Consider the following 24,501-nt stretch of genomic DNA (forward strand, 5'->3'; position numbering starts at 1 on the left):
TTTGGCTCCTTCCTCTTCAGCTGCATCTGTCATTTCTTTGAAAATCACTGCTAACTTTACCCATCCTAACGGAGGGGAGTGGTGAGTTCAGAGGTAGGAGGAGTGTTGTATGTGGAGGAAACCTTCTCCAAAGATGTTGAAGTCTGACAACTGTTTTTTAAAGAAGCTTTGGGTAGTGGAGTGGCCTCTGCTTTTGTGACAGAGTGTCCTGTGATGTGAGAGTGCTCGGAAGCAAAGTGGAGGAGGTTTCCCCAGACTGTTTATCAGTGACCCACACACCACCTGGCCATAAGGAGTGGTCAGAGTAGTGAGGAAGAGGATGTTTATGCAAGTAGGAGGGCAGAGGGCTTGCTGGGGCCATCCCCAACAGGCTGTACACAGCCCTGGGATGCTGTTGGCTGAGAATCCAGGAGGCTGTGACCAGTGGTCCTGTCTGAGCTGGGGGTCACTGTCTGCCTGTCCTTGGGGCAGTGACAGAGGTTCTGCTTCTGGTTGTCCTGTCAAAGTCTGAAGAAGAAGGAGCTATCCTTTAGCCTGGAGAGAGTTTTCTCATGTCTTCTACTGCTTTTTATCATTGAGCCCTCCTGGGGGGGGGGGTGGTGTAGGATGTTTCCCCTTGCAGAGCAGGGACTTGAGAGATCCCCAGCGCTGTCAGCGTGGGCTTGCCCTGGGCAGCATTCGTGGCCCTCTGAAGGGGAAGCTTTGTGCACGATGAGGTTAAGTCTGCATAGAAATTGTGCCTTTTTCTAATGAATAATAAACATCAAAAGCATGAGATAGTTCAAAGTGTTGTTGCATCTCCCTGGTGAGCAGGGTTGCAGATCAGATGTCCCCCAGAACAGCAGCTGAGCCACTAAACATGGCAAAGAGAGACTGGAGAACTCCCATCCACCTGACAGTGCTTGGAGGGCATTTCTGTCCTGTCACTGCTGGAATTGGACTCGTTACACCATGGCCAGATAACTCTGCAAAGAAGAGATTTTTGAGCACATACAGGTTTAACATCTTTTAAAATTTGAAATATGTAGAAAAGTTCTTAGAAATCAGATAAAATGCTGAACATGAACTGCAGGAAGAGCTGCAGAGTGTTACGGGGAGTTTGTTACTGGTGTAACAGCAGCAACACAGGGCCTCAGTGCTGGGTCCTGCAGTCTGAACTCTGAGGAATGTCATGTGGTCTGGGGCATGGGATGAGGGGGGCTGCCTGCAGCCAGGCAGGGGGATACAGTGTCACCTTAAATTTCATGATTGTTGTGAAGTACTGTGGGTGAAGCAGCATGAGATGGGGAGAGATGGTAAAATAAACAGAGATCAAGTACGTGAAGGATGGACGGGGAGAAATGAGAACTGACTGTAGCATCATTCCTTACTTTGTTTAAAAATTAGATTTCCGTAGTTGTACCCTGTGAGTGTTTATATTTTATTATAAGAGAACACTTCTGAGCCAGACACTGGGGTGCGAGGGCTGGGCAGTCTGTCTGTCAGCACAGCGGGATCAGCCCGGCCCACACGTGCCTGGCATGGTGCCTGTGCCACCCTGGCCGTGCCACGCTCACACACCATTGTCCCTGCAGGGCTGGGGGACATTGAGGGGCAGGAGGCTCAGAGCTGGGGGACGGTGAGGGGTGGGTGGCACAGAGCTGGGGGCAAACAGAGGAGAGAGGCCCCTGGGGTGGGACCCTCCTGCAGTGATGGCTGTGGGAGCACAGCCTGGCACAGACACTGCACAGTGCCCACCACACAGAGGCTGCCGTCCGTGCCGGGTGTGTGGCAGGAGGTGCCCGTGGCACACAGGCTGCAGTCGGTGCCGGGTGTGTGGCAGGAGGTGCCCGTGGCACACAGGCTGCAGTCGGTGCCGGGTGTGTGGCAGGAGGTGCCCGTGGCACACAGGCTGCAATCAGTGCCGGGTGTGTGGCAGGAGGTGTCTGTGGCACACAGGCTGCAGTCGGTGCCGGGTGTGTGGCAGGAGGTGCCCGTGGCACACAGGCTGCAGTCGGTGCCGGGTGTGTGGCAGGAGGTACCTGTGGCACACAGGCTGCAGTCGGTGCCGGGTGTGTGGCAGGAGGTACCCGTGGCACACAGGCTGCAGTCGGTGCCGGGTGTGTGGCAGGAGGTGCCCGTGGCACACAGGCTGCCGTCCGTGCCGGGTGTGTGGCAGGAGGTGCCCGTGGCACACAGGCTGCCGTCCGTGCCGGGTGTGCGGCAGGAGGTGCCCGTGGCACACAGGCTGCAGTCGGTGCCGGGTGTGTGGCAGGAGGTACCTGTGGCACACAGGCTGCAGTCGGTGCCGGGTGTGTGGCAGGAGGTACCTGTGGCACACAGGCTGCCGGGTGTGTGGCAGGAGGTGCCCGTGGCACACAGGCTGCAGTCAGGGCCGGGTGTGTGGCAGGAGTGCCGGGCACGGCGCGGTGTTGTGCCGTTCCTGGTGTAGATACAGGAACAGCCCCGTCCCTCGGGAAGCTGCACTCGTGAGTCGTATGGTTTCCATCAGAGCGTTCCTTTCTCTGTTTCTGATTTAAAGTGGAGCTTTGACTCACCCTGATCAATATTTCGCATGCCATGCGTGAAGAACCAGATGTTGGAAGTTTCCTATCTTGGAGAGGGAGGGGACGAACACCCCCCTGGACTCACAGAAATCAATGTTCTCTGACAGAAGTTGGTTGGGTTTCCTTGGAACAATATATTCTTTTGATTTTCAAGTTGATTTGTCTTCTAACAAGGTTCTGGTTTAATATTTTGAATTTGTTTCCTGTGATACGGGTAAATTCTCACAAGGGGGAAGTTTAACAGTGTGATGGGCAATAACTACACGTATTTGGCCAGCGTTTCATCGCCTCCAGCAGCTCACAGCTCGGGCTGGCTCAGCCCTCACCTTGTCTTTCTCTGGGCTGCTCCTTCCCTCCGCTGGAGGATGGGGTGAATCTGGTGTGTGCAGTGCCATGCCCGGCCTGGACTTAGTGCTGGTGGCAGCACCCTCAGCCTGTGATTCCTCCAGCACAGCAGGCAGGTGAGGCTCCCCCCAGCACAGGGAATGTTTGAGAGGAAGCAAAAGAAGAGCAGAAAATAAGACACATTTATTAAACTGTTTAAAACAAATGTTTTCCTAAAATCCTCATTTAAATGAGGGCAGTGCAGACTGTGTCTCTGGTGCCACAGAGACCATGTCCTTAATATTTCCTTGAACCTGTGACCAGATTTTTCTCTAATTGCTCACTGGGGATTTTCTCAGCCTCCATGCAGAAGCTGCTGCTGAGTCCATGGGCACTTCCCAAGCTCCAGCACAAGGTTTGTAGGATGGGGCTTCCCCAGCCTGCCTGGTGGCTGGTGGGGACAAGGATGGGGCTGGTGTGGCTCCTGGAGCCAGAGCCTGATCTGCAGCAAGGCAGGGCAGAGAGGGGGGTATGGCAGGGGTCAGGACAGAGCTGGGCAGAGGGTGTTTTTGGTCAGCACAGAGCCAGGCTGGCAAGGCTGGGCTGTGCAAGCTGGTTGTAAGACTCCTGTGATGGGCCCACTGACCTTTCAAGCCTTAAGCCTTTCCCCTTTTTCTGGCTCAGGAAGAGAGTAACGCATGCAAACAATAGAAATGATAGGAGGAAGAAGTTCTTATGAGGGAAAACAGCAAAAAACTCTTTTGAGGGCACCAGTGGGATTAGTGCCCTTGTGGATTCTTCAAATATTACAGTGAATTTAATTAAATACATCGCAGTCCCAAAAGAGGCCAGTCTAATTAGCCGGATCTAGAATACATTTATTCTCTTTCCTTGCCCTTCCAATCAGAAGCCTCAGCATCAGTTCATATCCTATTTTTAATCATTCCTAGACTCAGAGGGCTCTCCTTCCTCCGTGTGAGCGAGGCACACAGTGCTGGTTAATATGTGTCTTTAATCTTATCTCAGCTGTAACTGAGATAATGCACGCCTGAATTTTTACCAGAAGGTCCTGGCTGCGTGTTGGCAATATTTCTGATTGACAAAGCTCAAGCTTGTGTCCAAATCACCATACTCATGCCTTGGGCCACATGTGTGGTGAGGAAAGAGTTCCATGAGATGACAAAAAGAGGTCTTGGGGTTGGAGGGCGGGAGCTGGCAGGGATTATTGCCCAGCTGAAGGATGGGTATGTGATGGAAACACCACTGGCCTTCACTGAGGGGTCTCTCATGTTGTTACACCTTAGTATTCATTTTTCTTCAACTTGTGACAGGTCTGTGGAAGTTGGTAAAGTTCCTGTGCCCTCCTGCTGCCAGCCCAGAGGGAAAGTGGCCATGCCCTGGCAGTCAGTATGGCACTCTGGTTCCAAGAAGGAGTTGCCACATCCCTGGGATCCATGGCATGAAATGGCTGTTGGCTTCCCTGGTGGCACAGACCTCTGTGCCAGAGGATTGATAGGTTTTGTCAAATAATCACAGTGAGTACTCTGGAACTGGCTGTGTTGGCTGTGACAGCACAGCTGCAGAGGGCACTGCAGTTTGTCCCAGTGGTGACCTCTCACAGTGGTGCCTGCACGCCCACCTTTGGCTTTTCAGCCTGGGGTGCTGGTACAAGGATCTTCAGCCAGGCTGCTGCTTCCTTCCCATCCCAGATCAGGAGAGTGGAGTGCTGAATGATGAACAGAATGGCTCTGCACTCTGCTGCCATTCACTGCATCCAGGACCTCTCTATCTAATGGGTTTGTTGTGTTCTAGCATTGCTTTGGTTTTATTCTTCCTAGTTTTCCATGAGAGTTTATCACATTTAATTTTGTGTATGACATGCAGTTGGATCTCCTCCCAGGACAAGCTTTGAGTGTGAAGGAATGAACCCTGGATGGATCATGAGCAGGTGTTAGTGCTGGGTCTGGTGCTTTCTCTCACTGAAGGAGATAATCTTGCCTGTCTCCATCTGTGCTTTGTGCCCATTTTAGTGTGTTCTGATTTTCTTACTCCTCAGCAGGACAGCACATGGTACCTTGGGAATTAATAGGCTTGGTCTGACTGGGCCTGTGTCAAAATGTGGTTTCTTAATTCCCAGGTGGCTTTAACAATTTACAGTGGACTAACTCGGGAGACTGGAGGTGATAAAGGACATTCACATCCCTCTGCTTTGTTCTCTACAGCACCTGCAGCACCACGAGAGCGGGGTCGAAGGTGAAAGCTGCTACTACCACTGTGTCCTGTGTAATTACTCCACCAAGGCCAAGCTGAACCTCATCCAGCACGTGCGCTCCATGAAGCACCAGCGGAGCGAGAGCCTCCGGAAGCTGCAGCGCCTCCAGAAGGGTCTTCCTGAAGAGGAGGAGGATCTGGGGCAGATCTTCACCATCCGGAAGTGCCCAGCTGCCGAGGCCGGTGAGTGCTCTGGTGCCAGGGGGGCTGCAGGGTCGGGGGTGGCATCAGGCCCGTCCTGCTCTTTGGTCACAAGCTTGTTGACATCCCTGTTTCTCTTTGCTACTGTTGGATGACACTTACGGTTTATCAAAAACCCATTGTGGGAGTCCCTCCTGCCTGAGGTGGGATTTGGGATGTAGAAGTTTGGATTTGGAAGCGTGTGTTGGTTCAGGTTGCCGTCTTAAACACTGGAATGTTGTATGAGCATCTAAAGATACCATCACATCTGGACAACTGGACCAACCAGTGTACTGGTAGATGTTTTGTAATGAGTCAGGTGGTGCTCTGAGCACCAGCATCTACTGTACCAACTTGGCACTGATTTCTGGTACTTAATTAACACTGAATTGGGAGGAGGAGCTGGCTGGAAGGGGTGGGCAGAACGGGTGAGTGTTCCATGTCCGTTTTCTGTGTCTCCTCTTGTCAGGGTAGATAAAGTGAAGGGCTTGGATGAAGCATTTGCTCACATAGATCGTAGGAAAGGGATTGCAACTGTGAATCCAGCAAGAGCAAGTGTGCCTAAAGGGAGCGGTTAGGCTGGATGGAACAGAGATGGTACTTTGTTTAGTTATATAAACAACTGAGAAGTTCTTAATGTTCTGAAAAATCAAGGTCTCCTGAGGCCCTCTTTGGAGGGAGTAGGAGGAGAGATGGCCTGGGTCAGCTGGTCCATGTGCTGTGAAGGTGCTGGAGCTGGGGGGTGCCAGCAAAAGCCTTCACATTCCTCCTGTTGGCTTCAAGCAGGACTTCCCTCTACAGCTGCTGTGAAAACGGGTAAATGCTACAGAAAAGCACTTTGAGGAACTGGCACTGTGTAGTGAATGCACATGGAGATAAGGGAGGTGATCCTGCCTTAAAGAGTTGAGAAGGGACAGCAGCAGCAGCTGAGGGAGAACATGTGGGGGTCCCTTGAATTCTTGGCTGGGTCTCATTGCTGTTATGCCTGTGAGTAGTGGGGATCTGAAATACATCCAAAACACGCCAGAAGTGAATCAGGAGTTTTTTCATTAAGAGTTAAACTCAGTCTTATGGAAACAAGTGCCCTATGCGTGCCCTGGGTGGCCCAGGGGAGTGGAGGGCATGGCCCACGCTTCCCCAAAGGTCACGGTGACAGCAGGAGCCCAGAGCCTGCCACAGCCCCCGGGGGGACAGGGCTCTGGCAGCCGCTCGGCTGCACCGCCGTGCTCTGCCGTGGGAAAACAGTCCACTTTCAGAGGGTGCCTGGGCAGAGCTGTGTGTTGGGAGCTGCTTAAATGCAAAATGAGCAGAGAGGGGAAACCATCCGTGCCCTTTTGTGATAGACAGAACAACCTTGAAAATCTTGTTTACTTTAGAAATTTCTGTTTGCCTTGTCTTTTACTGTATGAGCCTTATCTTCTGTCTGGCTGCCCAGATTAGGACATAACAGGTACTGGAAGGGCAGTAGCTGATGGACTGGGAGGGATAACGGTTGGGTGACCATTTAAAAAAACAGAAAAATTTTAAAGTAGAGGTCTTGACAAATCACTGAAATTTCAGTTTACAAATATTTTACTTCAGTTTTCTTTAGGGTTGTTGGTTCTTCAAGAAAAACTGACAGTGAGCAAGACACTGACAATTTCTTGATCATACTTCATTTCAAAGGGTAAGAATAAGGCTGCAGAAAGCAAAGCAGGGGATCCTCGTGACAGTTTGGCAGGTTACTTTGGCCTGAGCTATTTAATTCTGACCACTCTTGGAGCCCATTGTTGAGCCAGATGAAGTGGGTGCACCTTGCTTGCCTGCCAGGCCACACATTCCCATGGGGACAGGGGGCAGGTTCGAGTGAGAAGCTGCCACACCCCCAGGAGGGAGAATGGGTGCTCCCATCTCCCACTCATTCTGAGCCCATTACAGTATCAGAGCATCAACTTGAGTGTGGGGATGCTCGGGTGGATGGTGTGTCTGCACTCTGCATCTCCTCCTCCTCTGTAACATGGGGTCTCTCCTGTGTCCTCATCATGGGTGTTATTGTTGTTTTCTGACAGCTGGGTGGACTTCCCTCGTTGCTTGTGGTTGAGAGGTCTTTGGTGGTATCGGACAACAGGCTCAGGCATCTTGAGCAGACACTGGTCTGTGACATTGTTCTGGTCTGTGACACATCTCTGCCAGTGCCCAAAGGGACAGTGGCTTTTTTGCTGCTTTGATGCAGTCAGGTACAGTGGCCTGTTGTGTACTGTGGCCTGGTGACAAAGTGGAGTCACCCCGTGCCCGTCCTCCTCTGTCCCAGTGCTCTGCACAGAGCGCAGGTGCCGAGGTCGGACGCTCTGTGTGTACCTGCTCAGTGCTGTGTGCAAGCATGTGGGAGAAAGCACGGCTGGCTGGGGTGGTGCGCAGACATTTGCTTGTGTAGATGCATCTAAATCTGTTAGAAGAGAGCTCTGATCACACCTTAATTAGTCCTCTAACAATCTGCAAAGGTCAGTGCCAATTGCCTGTTCATTTACATATGTAATTGTGATGGTTCTTGATTGCACATTAGTTGCAACTCACTCCCTCCCACCCCGTAGAAGCACAGGCAGCCTGAACAGCCACTCTGGGGACACAGGGACCTTTGTCCCCGCCTGTGCCAGCAGCTCAGCTGTCCCCAAAACTCGTGTGTCTTTTAGGGAGGAGCTTTAGGAGCTGACCTCCACTTCCAGTAAAGGGATGATGAAGTCGTGGGCAGGAAAATTATATGGACATCGGGCAGGAAACCCAATCCCCCTTGAACTGGATAATTAAAGACAATTAAACTTTTCTGCTTAGTCTGAGAAGTGTACTCATTATGCAGGGGAGGGGGAAGTGGATTGGCGTTCAGCTGCTTTGTTGATCAGAGAGCACAGAGCTTTGGGGAAGGGGGGGTATGGTCGTCTCTGGGTATTTTTGGACATCTCTTGCTGTGGTATCTGGGCTGCTGCCACTGCGGATGTCAGCCCCTTTCTGCAGCAGCATCCGTGTAACGTTACCCATAAGCTAATTGATTTTTAATGATGGGAGCTTAGAGAAGAGAAAAAGCCCAAACCCGTGATAAAACTAAAACGTTCTCAAGATGTCGGATGGATGCACTTACAGCTCATTAGATAATGACAGAAACAAGGGTGAAACAACCTGCGCCGAATTTTCATTCTGACTTGGGAAGTGTTTCTCTCCTCCCAGCAGGCACTGAGTACCGCAGCCTGCTCTGTAGCTGGAGCACCTCGGAGCAGGATGGCTGCTCTGTGGCCAGCACGTGGTGCCCCTGCTCCTCCCATTGCATTGCTCTCCAGTGCCACCCACACAGGTGGGGCTGTTACAGCCACATTGCTCAGCCCGTGTCCCGCTGCACAGGTGCTGATCCCAGTCCCTGTGTTTCCTCCCTGTCTGTTTTTCCTGATTCCTTCTGTTTTCTGTCTCTTCTCTCCCTTTCCAGAGTGTCCCACTGCAAGAGAAGCAGAGGGGCTTTGCCCACCCTTCCCTCTGTGCAGGACAGACATCCATGGGTGTCCACGCTCCTCGCCTGCACCATCCTCTCCCTGTTTCACCACAGGTGACAGTTCCTGTGGTGGCCACATTGTCACAGCCATCCTGCTCATTGCTGCCAAATCCTTGGCAGGCATCTCCTGCCAGCACAGGGTCCTTGTTGAGGCCCTCGTGTGAGGAGCGGGGCCAGCACTTTGGCAGCCCTTGCTGGACACCAAGCACCATGAACAGCCCCTTTGTCCAGGCAAGAAGGGGCTGGGGGGCCACCTCTGCCCCCCAGTCTGACCTCTCTGGAGCACCCACACTGCTCCCTCTGCCCACCCACAGCGAGGGATCAGCCTCTCTCCCTTCTCCAAACATGTGGATTACAGTTATTTTGAGGAATACCTTTTCTTCAAAGCTCTGTCATGGGAGCCCCTGGAAAGCTGCTGGTTTCCTGGGAGGGTGGGGAGATGCCCCAGAGCCCCCACTTTCCCTTTCCATCTGCCCCCAGACAGAGGTGCACTGTCCACATCTCCCTTGTGTGTCAGTGTTCAACCTTCCGAAGGGCTGTGAGCTGAATCTTTAATGAAACTAAGGATGTAAACAGACCCAGGGTATAGCAGGAGCAGTGTTCAGATGAGAAAACCCCACGAGGTTTAAAAATAGTAGTTCCCACCTCAGAATCACCTCAGAATCACCTAATGACACCTCAGCCTGGCCGTGCCTGTGGTGCCTGCAGGGAACAGGGTGCTTGTTGGGTGCTGGCACCTCTGTGCACTGAGTCTTGTGAAACATTTCACTCATGTTCCTCTCTCACAAGCAGTCTGTGGCCACTCCAGGGCTGTGAAGGCATCACTGTCAGGGGAACAGGGGCAGGTCCCGTGTGCTGGTGAGCAGGTTTGGTCTGACAGCACCCAGGATGGGATCTGCAGTGGGAGGTTTCTCTGAGACACCGAAGTTTCTCTCTAGCAGAAGGGAGGCTCAGTGCCAACCTGTCCATTCCATTTGTGACCTGGCAGTCCCTCAGTATGCCCCAATGCCTCAACTGCTTCCTTGAGACTGAGGTGCTGCTCTTTGTTTCCCCTCTTCTGTCCAGGCTCTCCAGTTCCTCTCTTTCCTTAGTGGCCATGCCCTGGATTGAGAATTGTGACCAGCCCATCTGTAAAAGGCAGTAAACTGTGGAGAAAGGGAAAGGGGATCTTCAGAAAAAAACTCCCATGAAGGAACCATCCTGTTATTTTCCCATCTTAAAGAGTGGGCAACCATGCAAGGCATTTTTTCCTTCATAATCATCAAACATTGAGTAATTCTTCATGGAATTGTTACAGCAGAGATGCAAGATGAATTTTTCACAAGAGCTGATTCTCTACTTCCAGTAGAACTTCAAAACTTTTGAAATGAAGGTTGGTAGTGCCAAATGATATTTCTCCCTGCTTGAAATAACTCAGTGGGATCTGATGTCTTCCACTTGGTCTCCATTAAGGCAGTGCTAATGATGCCTGTTGCTCTCCAACATCTGCTGGAGGTAATGGAGGGTTTCAGAGAGGAATCGTTAGTTTGCTTTTGTAGCTTCTCTCCACTTTTCTGTGGAGCTTAATTGCACACAGCAATTAAAAACTTCCCAGAGCAGATCGCCTGTACGGTGCCTGCAGGAGAAGAGCACACAGAGTCTGTGCTACAACATCTGTCAGCCAAAACCACTCTGGCCGTGCCAGCAACCCCCCATTTACCTGGCTGGAATGTGTGGCCTTTGCAGAGGGCTGAGGAAGCTGTTTCCAGGCTTGACACGTTCAGTAATCTGCCAACCCAGGTGACAGCCTGAGCTCCTGTGTGCAACACCAAGTGCTGTCCAGCTTCATCTGCATCTCTTGGGTTTTTTACCTCTCTTTCTCCAAAATCCAATACTACCTTTTCCCTGTATGTGATGTGTAAGCCCTGAGGGCAAGAGCCTCTCAAGTACTGCTGTGCAGAGCAGAGCTGGTCAGTGCAGTGCTGGGCTGGGCAGAATTGGGCTGGGCAGGATGGTGCTGGGCACATTGCAGGTGCTCAGGAGGTGTCAGGGCCCTGTGGGGGGGGCTGTCCTGCAGCTGAGAGTTGCAGCAGCACTGTTGGCTGGGGGAAATCCCTTTCTGTCATCCCCCCTCAGACACAGGGAGTAGGACGATGGATTGTCCTGTTTAGAGAGAACGTTCACCCGTGGTGCAGTAACACAGTGGAACAGCAAATAGCCCTGGGCAGTGTGTTGGGCCGACTGAACTCACGGGTCCCGTCACTGAAGCAGTTCTGTTCTCCTTGCCAACCCCACAAAGTACCACCACATGCAGGATTATCTCTTGTTTTCCAAAATCTTGTGTCCTGTGTGTTTATTTAGAGGACAGTTTGTTGCCTTCCCCTTTGTTGTTCTGCCAAACCTTGGAATTTTTTTCTTTTTTTTTTTGTGGATTGAATGGCTTCAGGACTTTTTACCTTTCCAGCAAGTTTCTGATAGAATTGCAGTAAACAGGTTTCCCAGAGAAGTGGTTGGAGCACCAAACCTGACAGAGTTCAAGAAGCAGTTGGATGTGTGTGACTCTTGGGGATGGGCCTGTGCAGGGCCAGAAGTTGGACTCATTGTTCCTTGTGGATCCCATCCAACTCATTCTGTGATTCTGTGGTACTTCTGTCAGGGTCTCTCCACTGGAGGACATCCCAGGGCTGGGCAGATGACAGATTCTCTCTTTCTCTGTCTCTCTCCTCCATGGCTTGACAGAGAGGTGGGGGGAAGAAGCTTTTGCATCTGCTTTAGTTTCATGCTGCTTTAGTGGTCGTTGGAATCCAGCAGAGGTGCTTCTGGCAGCCATGGCTCAGGGTGGCTGCACACAGTTGGCTCCTTCAGAAGGCCTGAGGACATGAGGAGAGCCAGATGCTTTGAGAAACCTTTAGGGGACTTCTCTTTCCTGTTATCACCCTGTAATATAATTTCTATCTGTTCCCTACTTGTGTCCTTTCCTCCACCCAAATTTTGGAGATGACCATTCCCTTCCCATCTGTCTGTCCTTGTGCATTTGGGACACCATGGGGCTGTTGAGGTCTGTAGAATGCAAGGATGAAGTTGTTTCCCCTTAATACCTGGCAGAGACAGATTTCCTTTGTTACTTATATTTTGGGGCTAGTTTTGAGTTTAAAGTCAAGAGCAGTTGTCCTTAGCTCTGCTTTGACCAACCAGAGCAAAGAGATAATCTTGAAAGGACATGAAAGGTTTAATAATTTTAATTTTGTTCTTATTAAAGTTTATTGTGGCTTTTGTCCTGTGCCTCTTACAAAAGGGGGTAACAGAAATGTACCCAAACCCTCAAGCCTGATGAAGCTGCAGCAGGAGGTGCCCGTGGCACGAGGGGCAGCCTCAGGGCCAGGCTGGGCAGGGCAGCCCCGCGGCAGCAGCACCAGGAGTGGCAGGAGCCTCAAACCCCCATCATGCCCCATCCGCAGCTCGTCCTGCAGAGCTCATGGCTTTCATTAAGCAGAAAGAGAGGAAGCTCTGACGGCTGACTTGTTCCAGAATGTTTTTCTTGTTTGGCTGCATCTTAAAGCCCTTTCTACTTAGGAAGAGTAAAAGGGGAAACATCACCAGATGCTGCAGTGCAACACTGCGAGGCTCCCAGTGCCTCTTCTACTCGGCTTTTTTTCTCCACATCCAGAGCCAGGCTGCAGCCCAGCTGTCAGACAGAGCACAGTGTCTCCACAGGTCTGTTTCCTTTGGGACCAAAGGGTGGCATCCCTGTCCCTTGGTACTACGTCCCTGAAGCTTTGCTGCCAGTGCATGGTCCCTGCTGCAGCTTCTGCTCCTGGAGCTCCAGCACAGAGAATTGATGGTACCTCACTATCTTCTTCCCTGCTGACATATCCAGTAACACCCTGGGTGGGTACAGTGCAGAAAGGAAAGGGCAGTCATGTTCAGCTGGGCACAGGCTTTGTGTTTGGAGGCAGTGAGGATGTTGGACTGGTTTGTAAGTAAACAGTGGGGTAGAGTGAGGCCTGTAGTGACCCGCTGTTGTGCCATCCTGTTTGGAAGGTGAGTCTGAAGCCTGCTGTCACTGAACATGCCCATGTTGGGTTACAGGCTTCATTGCCCTGTGTAAAAGATCCATTTGTTTATAAAAGCTGATGCAAGTCCGCAGGGTCACGCTCAGCACAGTAAGAGAACATCCTGCACCTTCCCCCCTTCAGGGAATATCCCCACAGGCCATCAGCTCCTTTCCTGGTTGTTCCTGCCTTTTCCCTGCCCTGGTTCTCTCATAGTTCGTTTTGCTGCAGGAACACGTCTGATAGTCTTTGACTGGCAGAACTGGAAGAGGAGCCCCCCTGCTTACCCAAACCTTGCCATGCAAACCCAGTGCACTGCCTGAAATGAAAAGTGCTTTGAGACCTTTTTTCAGAGGAGACATTATGGGAATAGGAAGTGCTCTCCTCCTCCACTCATCTGTAGGATTATGGACTTAGTTGCGAGAGATACAGAGTTTGGGTTTGAAGTGAATTTGGTTATTCTGTAAGAGCCATAGGCAAAATAAGATCCCATACGTTTTCAGGGGGATGATTTGTGAAACAAGGTTCTACAGCAGCTGGCATAGGCTGGCAGTGACCCCTGGCCTGACCCTTCCCAGCATTCCCACCTGTGGCATGCACCTCAGAGCACTCTCCTCTGTCCCTACTCCTGGTCCCCTGTTTGTCTGTACTTCTGAAATGCACTTGCTTCCTTTCCCTTCTGCAAGGCCTATTGATCCTCTGGTGATGTCATTAATGTCCTCAGAATTGCCTGGGAAGGAGCTACCACATGCATTTATTTTTCCACTAAACCCCTGAGATTGGCTAATAACGTGTCTGCAGCACCAGTGTCCTGCTCTGGCTGCTTCAGAGGGAAATCTGGGGACCCCTAAACAAATAATAACCTGCCTCAAATCGAGGTCTCATCCTTATTCCTAGTCCATGCCCTTAAGCAAGAGGGTTTCTATTTCTTCCAAATACTCACTTTGCTTCTCTAAGTTGAACATCTCAATGCCCTCACCATGTATTTTGTTTTGACCTCAATGATTTCTTGAGGCCAGAAGTTCCTAAGGTTAGTTGGGAGCTATAGAAGTTACTGTCCAATTTGCGTCCAGTTTGCATTTTTTCTGTCTTCCTTGTCAGTCCTCCCAAGAGTGGCAGGTGAGAGGAGCAGAATTGCTCCAACTCTACTGAACCAACCTTTACTTGGAGGCTCCTGCCAAGGCCACCTTCCGCCTGAGTCCTCCCCTCTGTGTGGGCACCTCCTCCTGCCCCTTTTTACTCATCTGTGACCACTCCATCAAATAAATAGCAGTGGTCTGGTGTTTTTTGTTCTGTTCCATCCCTCCTGATGTGGTTCCTCCCCTATCCCCTGTCAGGTGTAGGTTTCTCTTGGCCTGCAGGGATGTTCTGGCCTCACTGAAGCAACACCCCAGGCATCGCTGCTCGGTGCTTTTGCTGCTCCAGCCCGGGGCCCCGAGCCCTCAAATTCCACCACTCCTCTGGAATGGTGTGTGGGGCCTTGCACAGTCCCTGCCATTGCTCCCCAGGGACGGAGGGCATGGCCCAAGCATGATGTGCTCTCTGATCTCCATGTTCATCCAGGCGGGCGCTGCTGCCCCTTCTCTGGGAATGGCTCTCACGTTTGGTTACCAATTAAGCTGAAGCATTCTGGCCTTTTCCTTTCCCCTTTCATGGTGATGAAGAGTGAATGAGGGCTGGGTGTTTGGGATTGTTCCCCAGCCTCGCTGCTACTTCGCTGCCTTCTTTGTGGCCAGACAATGGCATTAATTTGGCCTCTGCTGGCCGTGGCTGCCCATGCTCAGTGTCAGCACGCGGCCGTTCCACTCCACTTGCACAGCCACCTCTGCTTCCACGTCACCTCCTCGCTGGCTCCTCCCGTTCCCTTCAGTGTGTGTGTGTGGCATGGAGGGTTGCTAGGGTTTGTTTTGTGTTGGTCTGGCAGGGTCAGGGGGCACAGCCTGGATGTGGAGCGCAGGTGTGTGGGCGATCAGCCCTGCCCGGCTGAGCCGTGTTCCGGAGCTCTTGTTGTCCTTGGGGCTCTGATGAGGTTTGGGGGTGGGGGATAGGTCCTGCCCCCTGTTACCTCTTCACCTGTCAGTCCCTCTTCCAGGCCCTTGAGCAGTATCCAGGGAAGGCAGTGACTTGGGAAGGATCCCCAGGGCCACTTAGCCCTGGATCCCCACCGTGCCATCCTCTCCCTCCCAGCCATGTGCCTGGGGAGCAGGAGGAGCCCCTTGTTTTTCCCCTTGTAGGGAGAGGCCCTGGTGGAAGTGACCCCACTCAGGCTGCCCAGAGCTCTGTGTGGCAGCCCCAGCCCCAGGGCTGCAGAGCCAGGGACAGTTCTGGGCTCAGACTGTCTCACATGGAGGAGCAGCACTGGTGAAAGGGAAGGCAGGAAAAGAGGATTCACCACAATCTCCAGGATCATCCTAAAATGGCAGAAGTAGGAAAATGCTGGAAAGGCTGCAAGCCCTCCAAAACTGGGTGCTGCTAGAGAGGAAGGATCAAGCAGTGGAGCAGGGTAGATGGGATTCTAGCCCGAAAGGTCATTAATGCGACATAAAGGACATGTAGAGCTCCCCCTGGATTGCAGTCTGCTCCAAATGGTGCAGGTTTTGGAGGTGAGGATTCATGCAATGTATGGGAAGATAAAAATCAAGTGGAAGAGCACAATGCTTTTCAGAAAGGAAGGATGGTCTGAAACAAGCAGGGGGATTGTTTGTGCTGTTTCTTAACCATGCGTGGAATGGCAACCCGTGCACTCAGGAACTGTGGTGGGGAGGAACAGTGTGGTACTGAGGCCAGCAGAGCCAAACTTGGATCTCAGCAGAGTTCTTACAGAGCTGACTGTGCTTTGGGAAAGGTCAGAGCTGTGAAAGGAAGGCTGGTGCATGGAAGTGTCTCAGCAGCCACCATGCTCCTGCCAAAGCTGAGGCACAGCCCAGGGAGGAGCAGTGACCCTGCTGTGGTCTGAGCCCTGGATCTCTTTTGTTTTCTTTTAAATAATGTGCAAAGGAGCTGGAAGCAGCTTCCCAGCCTGTTGTGGTCTGAGGCAGTACCTGCCCTGGCTCTGCCCCGAGCAGCAGTCACAGTTACTGTGACTAGAGACGTCGTGCATGGGGGATGCTCTGCACAGCCTGGCCCCAGCCCCAGCACACGGTGTGTGCCCGTCACTGCCTCGGGCTCTCAGGAGAGCTGTTCCTGCTGCTCTTGGCTGAGAGCTTTACACAGGGGCTCTCCCCTGCTGGCCTGAGGCCGGGCTTGACCCCACGGGTCTCCTCCCGCTCTGAAGGACCATGCCAGGTGAGGTGACCACCTTCGCCAGCTGAGCCTGTCCCCGCCGGCCACCGCCAGGCAGGGCACGGGCGCAGCCCCTTCCTTCTGCACAGATTGGCAAGGACTAACCTTGTCATATCCAGCGCGGCGCTCACGGGCGCCTGCCTCCGAGGGGTAATCATGCAGGCATAAATTCGGAAAGTTGCTAAGCTATGAGCAGTCTTATGAGCATTAAAAGTGTCCTCTTTGCCAGAAAGGTCATTCATAACTTGGCTGCGCCGCTGATGTACAGTCAGTGATATTGATTGATTAATGTATAAAAAGCACCAAATCCATTTGCTTCTATGAAAGAGAATAAAGTGCAGTCGACTCTCTCTTTATTTTCACCTCATCCTTTTGTTTGAAGGACGTTTTTTTTTTCTCTTTTTGTTTTGCCAGCTAGGTTTAAGGGGGTTACAAAAAGCCAGTTTCTGCCAAGTAATGCGTTCACAAAGGGAACATTGATTCACATCAGTGTCGCTTGAATTACCCTTAAAGGTTTGCCAAGGAGTTGTTCTTATATTAACCTTCTGTTCATCAAAGACAAAATAAATAAATAAGTCATAAAATCAGCTTCACTGCCCGCGCTGAAGTTGGATGCAAAACAGGAATTTCTGCTGTTAGGAATTTGTGCTCCAGGTGCTGCAGCTTGGCCCCTCTTCCCGGGCTCTCAGCCTTTTCCCTCCTGCAAAACTGTTCTCCCAAGGCTCCAGTCTGAGCTTGGAGAGGTGTTGATGGTTTCAGGGAAGGAGTGTTCCTGCAGGAGGGTGTTTTTGAAAGGATCTTATATAAAATGTTGATTTAATCATTGCAAGCGTAACTAGAATGATTTCTAAACAGGACAATGAGGCCCGAGGTGTTCTGCCCTGGGCAGGGTTGGCATTCTTGTTCATCCAAGGTCTTGTTTGGTTTTGTGGACTTACTTGACCACTGGTTATTAATTGTGTGTTCTCATTTCCTTATGGTTAATTCTGAAGTGGTAGATACCCTGTTGGCCATGGAGTTTTGTGCAGCATAATCTCACCTTCCTCTCTCCAAGCACACCGATGTTGCCTGTCCCAAAGTGCCCTCAGTGCAGGCAGTGTTGGGGCTGCAGGTGTCTGTTCTTTTCGTGTGATGGCTGACCCATGAGTCTGAGAGGTCACTGTCCTGTGCAGCAGGAGCTCTGTTGCTTTTTGTCGGTGTGTTTTCATTCGGTCTGTGTTCCAGAACCGTTCAGTCCCTTGGGTTCTCCATGTCATTTCAGATAACCCACAGGCAGTGTCCTGGTCTGTGCCTTCCAGCCTGGCTGCACCTGGTGGGCTCCTCGGCTCCTAAAGTGCTGCTGGAGCTGCAAAGGAGCTCGGCAACCAGGTTCTCCTGGGGGCTGTAAGTGCAGTGCTGGCTGAAGCGTGAGGTGTGAAGTGCCCGTGCTCTCATGTACCCGCTGGCGTTGTGGTGGTGCCCTGCATTAGCATGTGAGCCTGGGGGTGGGGACCTGAGGTCCCACCAACCTCCTCAGTTCTGCCCATGTGATGTTTTTATTCCAGTGTCCCTTACCTGGTGAAGAAGAGAATGGTGATAGCCCTGCCATCTGTGGGGGGGTGTGCTGGGACGAACACCAGAAATGGCAGCGTGTGGGACCCCCAGAATGTTCCTCCCAGGAGTGTCTGTGCCCACGTTTGCCCGTACGGTGCACGCACTGCGGTGAGCCCTGGACCTCATGCTGCCCATTTCACATTCCCCAAGGGACAAACCCCACATCCCAGCACAGCTGACAGCAGGGGTTGGCACCTCACATTCCCAGGAAAAGCCTTTCCCCCCATGGCTGCTGCACAGTCCAAAGGGAGACTCATCCTATTTTTTAATCTTTTCCTCCGACTGTGGGAGCGTTGCCCCGGCCAGGGCCCCCTCCCCCTCTGGCAAGGCGGGGGATTGGATCAGACGATACAGAGTGTGCATGCTGAGAGTGAATCCATTTTCTCTCCTCCATCTCCCCAGAATAAATTAGAATTTGCCTGATTTAATAAAATGGCTTCATCTCTCTGCCATCTTTTCTGTCTCCCATGCGTTTCATCCCCACCCCCACTGGAAAATAATAGATCTGGCCTGTGTCAGGTCCTGGCTGGGGCTGGGGCTGGTGATGGGCTGTGTGGGGCCGCTCAGCACCAGCCACTCCTCCTGCCCGGGGCTCCTGCCAGGACAGCACAGGATTTGTCCCTGTGTCTCCATTTCCTTATTGTCCAGGGCAGTGGCTGTAATTGCTGTCGAGGTCAGTGTAATTTACTGTCCATCTGTCATGAACCTGCCCTCGTGGGGGATGTGACTGGCATGCAGAGTGTTTGGGGATGGGGATTGTGCAGCCCAGACCTGCCCCAGTGCTGTGCTCTGTAACTGGCACGTGTGTGTGTGTGTGCAGGGAGCAGGGCCGAGTGCGCCTGCGGATGCCAAGGAGAGGTTATTGTCCAAATTCAGATGGTTTCACTACAGCCAACTCTTCTCTCACATGGATCTGGTGGTTCCATTCCTGTTTTCCAGCCTGATTTTTCCTTTCCGTTCTGACACTAATTGCGCCGGGCGCGTTGGGAGCGGCGGCTGCTGAGCGGGACTGGCTAAGTGTTGAGAAAGGTTTTAAAAACAGACTGAACTCTTCCTTAATGAGGCTCAATCGTGCTCTCCTCCGGGTGGTTTTGTTTTGCTGATCTGTCAGTTTTTCAAGGATTTAATTGCACTTTTTTCATATTAGTCTTTGAAATGGGGCTAAGCAGCTTTCTGTAAAACACAGCACAAAGAGGAGAGATGCTTCCCTGTTTTCTTGCTTTGCTTTCATCACTCCAGGATCATCATCTGCTACTGGCTACTGGGACCCCACAGTAGTAAAGAACAGAATTTATGAGAGCAAAGGGCAAGGTTGGGCCACTGTGGTGGCCCCGAAACTGGGAACCCTTGGCTGGTGGTTGTCTTTGCCTCCCAGCTTCTCCAGCTGGCTCTGGTTGGGTCGCTGCTCATGCTAATCCTAGACCTTCCTAACGCTGGTTTTGAAGGAAAAAGTAGGAGGCAAAGGAGGGCTGAAGAGCACTGAAGTGGCTTGTCCAGTGTAGCTCATTTCCTGCAGAAATTACACAAAAATGAGTCAGAACTGAGCTGTGATGCTGCGGAATGGTCAGAGCCTCCTGGAGCAGTGGAAGTTGGCAGTGCCTCTGGAAGCCACCAAGCCCAGGCCCTGCTTAGAGCCAGGCCTGCTGGGGCTGTCTCTGCTGAGGTCTGAAGCACCTTCAGGGATGGAGACCCCGGGTCTCTGTGGGTCCCAGTGTCCAGCTGCTCCATGCCCGGAGTCCATGGCAGGGGATGCCAAGCAGATGATGCTGGGATGGGAGGAGGCAGGAGAGAGCAGGCAGATGTGTCCATGAGGCCGTCATCTTTATGGCATAGAGGAAACACGTTTGAAGCAATCAGAATGGAATCCTTAATGCTTTCCCTGCTCGTGCTCCCCTCGGGGGCCAGGGCTGCCTGCGCCGTTCAGCGCCGTCCCTGCTGCACACACTATTTTTAACCAAGGCTTTGTTTTGCAGAGGTGCACAAAGCTGCTGCTGGGTTTTCCCGAGGATACTGATGAATAGCAGAGCAGTGAGAGCTCCAAGCCACCTGGCAGGGTCTCTCCTTCCTTAGCCTGCAATTCATTTTTACTTCTCTTTGCATTTACATTTCCTTTTTTCCACTTTTTCTTCCTTTCCTGTAGCTTTGTTTCTTTTATTTCTAGTGTCAGCCTAACAAAGCCCCGTTTCTTTTCTCATTCTGATGTGTGTCTGCCTCCCTGTGAGCTCCAAGCACACCTCTCATGAGGATGTAAAATCCAAGAACCAGATCTCTGAGATTTCAAAATAAAATAAAAGTAAACTCTGCTTTAAAAACACTTTAGCAGGAAAGTCAGGCTAATTGTAAATCAATGAGTCTTAAAATGCAGCATTGATCTCCAGTTAGAAGTTTGAAGGGGAAAGCAGTAATTACTGCACTGAAGGTAGATCTTTTTTCTCTTAGCAACTTCTGGGCAGAAGGAAGGCTCATTAGGGCAGCACTTCGGAATCTGAGTAATTAGTTTAAAAAGTACTTTTGTGGTGTTATTCCCATGGCTAGAAATTATCGTAGTTTTCACAGATTTATAGTTCAGCTCTGATAAGGTTTGTTTTATTATTGTGTTTGGTGAGGGAGATCCTTCCTACCCAATCACCTGATGAAGATCCAGAGTGTGGGTCAGGCTGGGAAGGACTGTGGGCACACAGGCCATCTTGCTGGCAGGGGAGACTCAGCCTGGATAGGATGGAGCTTTAGCTCTTTGTGAATGTGTTCAGGCCAGCAGACCAAACGAAAACTGAGCAAAGTCTTTATGAATCAGAGCAGAGCCTCTTACTCCTTGTGAACGTCATTGGTCTCCTGTCCAGTTATCTGCAAATGGGGAAAATGGCCCAGAAAATCTCTCAGGCTTCATGAGACCATGACGAGCTCTGTGCTGCTTTGTTGGGCCATTCCCTGTGCTGCCTCTCAGGAAAGCAGGACTGGTCTGCCAGGCTGGACTCATGAAAGCCCATGGCATTTCTCCACTCAGCTGCTTCTCCCCATGAGCAGTGTGATCCTGCTCTCCTTTTCCAGGCTGAGGCTGAGGAAGCAGCTCTGCTTGGGATGTGGGTGCAGCCCCTGTGACATGGGCTGGGTTCGCTCTGGAAGGTGGGATAGGGCAGAAGTACCCAGGTCTTGTTTTTCCCTGACAAAACTTTGGGGAACTGACCATCGAATTAGCATTGATCTGTGTGTGGGGAGGCTTTGTGGCATGGCTTGTGAGGCCCTGCCTGTCCTTGGGGAGCATGTTTGTGCTTCTGCTCATCTCCCCAGTGTGTTAAATTGAGGTAGTCACACAGTCTGACTTCTCAATCCCACACCTCTGGCTGTGGCTGATCCTACTCAATAAATAATTTCACACAAATTATTCAGTTTGGAGGGACTGTCATAGATCTGATTCTGCAGCTGAGGAAAGGGGAAGGTCTCTGAAGGTGGAAAACCCTTGTGTGGCATGAAGCCTGCTGGGAAGTCAGCTCAAGAAGAATTAGAAACCCTTTAAATAAATGCTTACTTGACATGACTCTGTCTCCCCCAGTCTAACAAGCAGAGAAGCGAATGGCAGCCGCTGGCCAGAAATTGATTGCATTAATTGATATGCCAATAAGAGAGCTTGTTACATCCGCCATTGGTTAGGAGGCCGGCTAACAAGTCCCGCTGATCAATGGAACCAATAAAGATTTCATCCATTAATGAGCAACATGGTAATTAATGTTATCCATAAACCAATTAGCCTGGGTAGCTAATGTGCTGGTTAGCACAGCGAGTGACGGAGCTGTGGGTGGGCAGCAGTGTGGAGGGGACATCACCACCTTGGTACAAAGGGGACGTTGTCACCTCCCAGTGTGGAGGGGACATCACCTCTCCAGTGCAACCATGGGGCTTGAGGCAACAGCTGTCTCCCTCTAGGCCTCCCAGAGCCAGGGAGCTGGGAGGGTGGCTGGTGGGATGGGTCACATGGCTGGAAAAGGACATTTGACTCAGATTTTCAAGGCAGTTTCAATAATTTCTTTCCCTTTTTGGAACCTTTGTGTAGCACACGAGGACCTTTCCCACTTCTGACCTGTTCTTGGAGATGTGTAGGTTTCCATAGCTTTTGTTCCATGGTGGAAGGCAGCATTCGTGTCCCTGTTCTGTCTCTGGGAAGCTGCTGGCACCCCCCGAGCTCCCTGCACCCCAGGGCCCTCCCTGGCCACGGGTGCTGCTGTGCATTCCCAGCACCATCAGTACCACTAACAGTGCTGGCACAGGTAACACAGTGTGTAGGTTGAAGGCTGCTGCCTAAATCCACTCGCTGGGGGCTTTCCCCTTGTGCCAGTGCCACCATGGCATTGGGACTGTCCATAGGCATTGAGGCAGCAGGTGTGGGAGCAGCCCCAGGCCCTGGGCAGCGTCAGTCCCGTGGCTCCGCTGTGGAGTTACCTTGGATTGTTGGCTATTGACCCTGGAAGACCCCTTGTGGATTCTCTAATTGAAAATTAATACCAGATCAATGCTATGGGCAATTTGCATATTGATCATAAACAACTTGGAAGGCACCAAGTGTGTGTTGGATCAATGGCACTGCGAGCAGGCTGCAGAGAGAGCGTCCCCACCACGCGCCCCAGAGGGTCGTGCCATGGAAGGTGGTGAAGGCTGTGCTGGTGGTGGAGCAGCAGGACACCAGCAGTGTCGGGACAGGGATGGTTTGTGTCAGACCAGAGCCTCAGCACGGAATTCCCAGCCTTTTCCTGTGGCTCCCTTTGGACAGGGAACAAGGGTAAAGGTTGTTTGCTTATCTTAACCCAAACACTGGAGTCCATAGGCATCCCACGGAGCAGGTGGTGGCACCGTGTCCTGGGCACAGGGGCTGGGGGACCTCACAGCCACACTCGGCATCATCCCTCCCTCTCCCCATCCCACTGGCTCCCCCTCCCTTCCCTCCTCCGCTGTGCAACCTGATACGCTCGTTTCAAATAGAGGTTTCCAAAAGCAGGGTTGTTGTTTTTCTGAGGGCACCAGAAGGGATCCCAGCAGTGACTTTTCCCTGACATTTTTGTCTTACATTTGCTCTGTGAGGGCAGTATGTAGATCCTTCTCTGTCTGCTCAGGACATTCACAGGTTGTTTCAGGATAGGGCCATAAGGTGCCTGGGCAGGCACTGTGTTGCTGGGCACTCCACATCTGGAGCACTGTATAGTGTGAGGCAGAGCCTCAGACCCTGCAGGGAACTGCCTCTGACCTGGCCACAGAGCAGGGGCAGTGGGGAGCAGAGGGAGGGCAGGGCTGGAATCCTGCCTGGCTCAGGAGCAGCTGGGAAGCCTCTGTGCATCTGATTAGCACCTTACGGGGCTTTCATTGACTCAGCCGTGCTGCGCTGATGAACTGAGGCTGGGGACAAGCACCCGTAATTGAGAAAAATAAATTCTTATCACAGGCCTCTGCTGGAGCCACCACCTGTGCATGCGCCTGGTTCAGGTTCCAGGAGCAGATCCAGTCCCCAGAGCACCCAGGTCAGCCTTGTTAGCAGGAAGGAGCCAGGCTGAGGAGCTGCAGGCACTGAGCGGCATCCCAGAGTGGCTGAAAGTCTCTGTCTACCCAGTCCACTGGCATGGTCCACCCAGTGCTACCTCTGGGCTTGGCCACAGACTGGCAGCTTGAGAGTGCCCTCAGCATCTCCTTGGGAGCTCCCCTGTGCTGTTCCCTTTTTCTTGATCCTCTGTGTGTCACCTGGGAGCTGGAACAGTCGTTCAACTCCCTTCATTGCAACCTGAGATTTGATGGTGAGTGTAAGATCCTTTCCTGATGTGTGAGGGGGCACATGGGCATCATAAGAGAAGGGGTTTTGTGATGCTATAAAAAAAAAGATTAAGGTATCATTTCCCTGAAAAGAAACCCATCTGCTGTTCTAAATTAAAAGGAAAACAAAAGAAAAGTCCAGGGTTCGTAGGGCCCTGCAGCTCAGTGTGGCACAGGGCCATGTGGGGCAGCCCCTTCCCCACTGCAGTGGGGCTGTGCTTGGGTTTCCTCGGCTTGTCACTGCCTCCAGGTTCCACCCGTTCCTCGGGGCTGTGGAGCTGCCTCTGCCAGTGCTTGCAGCAGTGGGGAGGTGAGTGGAAAGGCTTCACTTGACATTCTCTGACCTCCTGGTGCAGCTGAGTGCTGGAGAGCCAGTGCTGAGATTGCAGTCGCTTTCAATTACCCAAAGCCAAGAGAGGTGGAGAAAAAGGGACTGTTGGCTCCAGGAAGCTGAAGTCGCTGCTGCTGAAAGCTCGTTAGTACAAGGGGAAAAGCAATTACTGACGTTCTGCCAGTGCCACTAACCCAAACCTGGGGAGGGACAGCCCAGCCCAGCCCAGGCCATGGCTGTCCCTGCTGTGGCAGGTGATGTGGGGCCCTTCGAGCATGCCCTCAAGGACAGCTGCAGGGCCATGGGGTGTCTCCCCTCCCTGTTCTCCTCAGCAGGTGTTTGCTGTACGTGCGAGAGCTCACCTGAGTTACCCGCTCCCTCTTCTGCACCAACCCAAGTGGGGTTTGGCATCATGTCAGACAGTCATGGAATCTAGTCAAGAACAAACAGACCAGACAGCGTGTGTCAGACCCACTGGGACTCACCCCATGTACAAACCATCCTTAGGGACATCCGCTTAGAACTGTTGGGCTCTTTTCTACCTTCTTTGTAACAGGAAACTTTCCTCAGTGAGAACAAGAAGAGGTGATTTGCCCTGCACCCTGTGCCCAGCTGTGACTAGTCCTGCTCCCCTGCCCC

At 52.0% G+C, this 24,501-nt stretch overlaps 1 protein-coding gene across 5 annotated transcripts in view; it reads left to right on the top strand.

Annotated features, from left to right (window-relative positions):
- Positions 1 to 24,501, top strand: part of ZFHX3 (zinc finger homeobox 3) — a 127,362-nt gene that overhangs the window by 65,372 nt on the left and 37,489 nt on the right. For all 5 annotated transcript variants that reach the window (XM_071567924.1, XM_071567923.1, XM_071567926.1 and 2 more), the window contains one exon: positions 5,093 to 5,324. In XM_071567924.1, coding sequence (XP_071424025.1) covers positions 5,093 to 5,324 — 232 coding nt within the window. The remainder of the gene's footprint in view (positions 1 to 5,092; positions 5,325 to 24,501) is intronic.

Source organism: Pithys albifrons, chromosome 12, assembly GCF_047495875.1.
Source record: "Pithys albifrons albifrons isolate INPA30051 chromosome 12, PitAlb_v1, whole genome shotgun sequence".
Taxonomy (NCBI): Eukaryota; Metazoa; Chordata; class Aves; order Passeriformes; family Thamnophilidae; genus Pithys; species Pithys albifrons.